The sequence below is a fragment of the Coffea eugenioides genome, chromosome 7 (genome assembly GCF_003713205.1).
Source record: "Coffea eugenioides isolate CCC68of chromosome 7, Ceug_1.0, whole genome shotgun sequence".
NCBI lineage: Eukaryota > Viridiplantae > Streptophyta > Magnoliopsida > Gentianales > Rubiaceae > Coffea > Coffea eugenioides.
The window spans coordinates 28,021,651-28,027,128 of NC_040041.1; the positions used below are offsets into that span (position 1 = coordinate 28,021,651).

The window sequence follows — 5,478 nt, forward strand, 5'->3', positions numbered from 1 at the left end:
TCTTTGGCTCTCCCTTCTCGCTTTTGTCCCATCTCCTTCCCCTTTCCTCTGTAATTATACCATGAAAGAGCTCCTAAAATCTCAGTCGGAACTTCCAGAGATCACACCATTCAATTTACTTTCACTAAAAGTCCAGAATGATTGAAGTATGATGATTTTGGTGAAACACCCATCTTCCCCTCTCAGTCTGGTGACTTTGTAGGCATTGAATTTGTTTATCGGTTGTTTTACATCGATCAGATGTCGATTTTTTGGGTTTCAACTAGTTGTTGAAGATTTGTGGGAAGAAGTTGGAGATTTTCCAACTCACAAGCTGACTTAGCGAGATTCAGCCTAGTCTCACTGATTTTTTATTTTTCAGAGTCGATTCAACTGAAACAATCTAAGTTCTCGGAATCGCGGCACTTTACTCATGATTTTGTATGGGCATGGACTGATCCCTATTAGAATCATCTGAGTCAACTCGGACTCGCATCATTTGGTGAACTATGGTCCTAAACATGATCAATTCAAGATCCAGTTACATCTTAAAAATCTTTTGCAATTGTTTAAAACACACAAAACAACACAATTGTACTATTAAATTGTACAAGACCATCAGGCTCAGGGCATCCTTACGCATCGCATAAGGCCACAACAGCCAATATAACTTTAAAAAAAATTAGTGATGAATCTCAAAGTGGCAAATGATTGCAAATTAGCCATTGGTGATGCATCCAATTTATTTCACCTCTTTAGCCAAAGTTTATGTGTTTTTTACCTCATCAACAGTTGTGTCCTGTTTTCCCTTCTCTTTCTCGTCCTCTTCCTTGTTAGCTCTTAGCTTTTCTTCTTTCTCGGTCTTTACTTTTGCTTCTTCCTCTACCTTCAATCTTGCATCTTCCTTGGCTTGCTCAAGTGCTTTAACCAATCTCTCCAAACAAAAATCAGCATCCTCAGCAGTTGATTTTGGCATCAAATTTTCTGCAACATCTGCAGGGGTCATATTGGTTTCCTCTAGTAAGAGGCCAACCTGCGCAAACAGATAGTGTGATTCAATACTCAAGTAGATCTTTGCTAGTTCCTTGAAAGCTTCAAACCCACAATAAGATAATTCTATGTGCCTATCCATCCTCCCTCTTCGAATCAAAGCAGGATCTAGCTTCTCAACATGATTAGTTGTGAAAACGATAAGCCTTTCTTCCCCGCAAGCAGACCACAACCCATCAATGAAGTTTAGAAGTCCTGAAAGAGTGACTTGGCTGCTCTTGTTTTCCTCCATTTGCTTCATCATCTCTGTTTTTGCTGGATCTTTATTTTCAGTTTTATCATCTTTTTGCTCCTTTTTCTTCTCCCTTTGTCCCGTCAGGTCAAGCGAGCAATCAATATCTTCTATTACTATGATAGATTTGCTGGACGTATCTATTAGCAATTTCCTCAGCTCCGTATTGTCCTTGACCGCCGTTAACTCTAGATCATACACATCATATTTCAGAAGATTGGCCATGGCAGCGATCATGGTTGACTTGCCCGTTCCCGGAGGACCATAAAGGAGATAACCACGTTTCCATGCCTTGCCGACTTTTGCATAATACTCTTCCGCCTTACTAAACGTGATCAGATCATCCATGATTTCCTGCTTCTTCTTTGGTTCCATGACCAAAGTGCCAAATGTAGCTGGATGCTTAAAAACTACATGGCTCCACATGCTCCTCTTGTATCCATACCAATTCTCACTCTTGTTGTTAGTGTACAGCTTCCTCTGCCTCTCTCTGACAGCAATATCCTTTCCTTCATCCAGAACATGTTTCAAATAATTTTTCGTGATGAATTCTCGATGCCTCTTGTGAAAAGTGACCATGAAGTACCTCTTCTCATCTTCTCTGGGATAAAATGAGATGGACTGCCTGTTGGGAATGTCTTGACTTGAACTCCACCAAAGCTTGATGCTTTTGTATTCATCGGTGACTTCCTCGTGGTCCTCCATACTAAGGACAACAGATTCAAAATCTTGGACAACATTGGCTTTCAGTCGCCTCGCCTGCTTGGAAGAATTCTTATCAAGATACCTTTCGATGGCTATATAGGCTTTACTACGCTCAAAGCCATCACCTTGGTATTCAGGAAATGTAATTTGGATGTAAGGGTAGATAAAACTTTTGATTTTCTGGCTATACCGAATAATTTGACCATTGAGTTCGGGAGGGAAATAGTTTTTGTACATGGTCCAAACAAACATTATCGTTGCCATAGCAGAGCCTAGGCTCCCCCACGTCTCTCCCATGGTCATCATCGATATCTTCCTTCACAACTCCTGAAAATTGAAATCTCGATAAGTTGTAATAGTTTTGTCTCACAATTTCTACCTTTTGTTGAGCAGTGCTCCCATGAGTTTTATTTATATGCCACGCTAAGTTCTTGACTGGTTCTTCGAAGCTGCATTATTCTTACCTTTACACGTAACATCTTGACTTTTCTTCCTTCTTGAAGGAAGTGGACATTTTGTCCTGTTAAGAAAGTTGTGTTAAAATTTTCTTTTGATAAAAAAAATTTTAATTTCATTAACTTTCTAGCAATAATTGCATTAAAATATGAATGTACCCTTATTTTGAGTTGGTGATAGTGTTTTATTAAACTATTTATATCTCGCGACTTCATCACTGAAGAGGACTTAAACCGTGCCATCTCTGGCAGAGTAAAGGGACTAAGAAAGTCGCGCATGATTGTCGCGTACGAGGAATGGGTCCATAGTAGTTAAGTCATGGATGGGTCCTTAGTAGTTGCGTCAATGAGTTGACATCATCGTAGTTGCATCATGGATGGGTCATGGATAGTTGGAGGGGTCCTTAGTAGTTAAGAAAAAATGGTACGAGTGAGCAGGTCAGTCAACTCATTGAAATTTGGTGGGAGTCTTGGCGATCAAGCATTCAAATATACAACAATAAAAAAGTATATACGCACACGCGTTATAACTTAATCAACAAAACTATTGTTACTTTAAAAAATGTGATATAGATGAGATAAAAGGTAATTTAAAAAATATGTAAAAAAATATATTCATAAAATACAAAAAATTTCTCAAAAAAATGACGATTCATACAAGGCCTAATACCGTTGAGAATCAACCAGCTAGGAGCAATAAAATCAATTTGTTTCTGACTAAACAATATGTTACTCGATATCAAAGTCTGCTTTTAAGAATTAAGTACCCAATTCTACGAAACATGCAACAATATAAGTGGACGGTAAAGAAGGGAAAAGCTAAAGGCTGAACTTCGGCAACAGACTGTACCTATCAGCTGCGCATTATCTGTTTCTACATCATCAATTTGGTCCTTCAATCTTTTTATTGAACTACTTTTGGTCCTTCGACAGCTTATCTACATCATCAATTTGGTCCTTCAGTCTTTCAATTGAACTACTTTTGGTCCTCTGACTTTAATTTGAGACTATGCCGTCCTTAAATTTTATACTGAGCCAATTTTTTGTTCCTCCACTTTAATTTAGGATAATGCCATCTCCTAACTTTTATTATTGGGCCAATTTGTTCAACTGACTTTTCACTGATCAGTTTGAAGGAGGAGCAAAATTATCAACTCATTTTTCTGATTGAGAAAAAAGGTCCAGAGACTTAAAAAATAAAGATCAAGGAAGGGGAAATTGCTTAGAATAAAAATTGCTAACTCAATTGCACAGAATAAATCTAAGTTAATTGCTGCAAATTCTCAAGGTATAATTGGGCCTCCCTAAGGTAGGATAGTATAGAATTAGGGTACAAAAAGTGTCATTTAACAAAAAAGATGTCAAGTTGGGTTATTGTTCATTGTAAGCATTTTCAGCCTTCCCTAAACTGAATTTTTTGGTAAGTTTTTGGGCATTTTTTCCAGTCATTTTTAAGAGTTGAGTCAGCAGTCAAAAACAAGAATTGATGACTTTGTCCCTCTTTAAGTTGGTCCATAAAAAGTTGGAGACTAATTCAGCACAATGATCAAAATTAAGCAACAATATTGTCCTAAATTAAATGAAATGACCAAATTGGCCCAATAAATAAAGGGAAAATGGACGATGTTATTACAAACTAAAGTCCAAGGACCAAAAGTGGTTCAGGAAAAATGTGAACGGGTATTTGGGTTTGCCCCACAAACAACTTTTTAAGTATTTGTGACAAGTTGCATGTAGTATATATGTTTACTACAAACTTCGTAATATTCCAATTTGTGGAGCCATTGTCTCATTAAACTCTAAATTTTCCAAGACTTCGCATCTTTAGAAAAAAGAGTCAAGTAGATGTAAAAGCATATTACCTGGTATCCACTGAACTTTTTAAATAAAAGAGTTTTGGTCACTCAACCTTTAAAAGTATACATTCACCCACTAAACTATCAAAAGTATAAATTTTGGGTGATTTTGTCCGTTCCTACTGCCAAGTCTGTCAAATCTAAGGACTCGCACAAGCCACAACACAAATTTTGCTTCTTCTTTTGAGCATATTACCTGGTATCCACTCAACTTTTTAAATAAGAGAGTTTTGGCCACTCAACTCTTTAAAAGTATACATTCACCCACTAAACTATCAAAAGTACGAAATTTCTATCTTTCTCTTCTCTTTCTCTCTCATCTTTTCGTTTCTTCCTCTCTTCTTCCCTCCTCTTCCCCAATTTGCTTTTCTTTCACTGGGACAAGCCAACAACAATCTAACCGTCGAATGCCCACCTATTTGGGTTCTAATCAATTTATATTACAGCAAGAAAATGGGGCAAAAAAAAAACGAAGGCAATGAAAAGAAGAAGTAGAAGGGGGAAAAATGGACCTTCATCAGAACATGTATGCTTTTGTTTTTACTTTTTTTGTGAAATTTAGGTTGTGTTTGAATTGCATTTTTCATGATTTTTCATGAAAAAATTACTGTAGCGATTTAATGTATGTGAGGGAAAAATGTAATAGGGAAATGTGATCACGGAAAACGACGCAATTTTTCAGCAGAAAATGACAATTCGAGCAGGGCCTTAAGCTAGTTCTGTGAGTCTTTTTTTGTTTAATTTTTGCCCTGATCAGAAGGAGATGATGAGAAGAAGAATAAGTAGATGCAGAAGAAAGTATGGATCTTAGGCCTAATAGTTATTCTCGAAAATGTTGATTCTTTTAACCTTAAATGTCTTAAAGCTGCAGATGAAGATCCTTGGTTGTGGCATAGAAGGTTTTGTCATTTCAATATGAATTTGTTAAAAGAGATTTCCAAAAAGGAACTTGTTAGAGGTTTACCAAAAATCAACTTTGAAAAAAATAAAATTTGTGATGCTTGTCAATTTGGAAAACAAGTAAAAGTTTCTTTCAAACCTAAGAATTGTGTTTCCACTTCAAAACCATTGGATCTTTTGTATCTTGATTTATTTGGTCCTACATAGATTGCTAACTTGGGCGGTAAAATATATTGTTTAGTTATTGTTGATGATTATTCTAGATACACTTGGGTGATATTTCTTGCTCACAAGGATGATG

General features: G+C 36.7%; 1 protein-coding gene across 1 annotated transcript; it reads right to left on the minus strand.

The window, feature by feature from the left end:
- Nucleotides 1-520: 520 nt before the first annotated feature.
- Nucleotides 521-2,330, minus strand: LOC113778742 (AAA-ATPase ASD, mitochondrial-like). Its single transcript, XM_027324233.1, has one exon. The coding sequence runs from the start codon at nt 2,270-2,272 to the stop codon at nt 746-748; it is 1,527 nt and encodes a 508-aa protein (XP_027180034.1). The 5' UTR covers nt 2,273-2,330; the 3' UTR covers nt 521-745.
- Nucleotides 2,331-5,478: the final 3,148 nt, after the last annotated feature.

What these genes read in the sequence shown, in the direction of transcription:
- LOC113778742 (XM_027324233.1), bottom strand. Translation starts at nt 2,272, where the DNA reads ATGATGACCATGGGAGAGACGTGGGGGAGCCTAGGCTCTGCTATGGCA.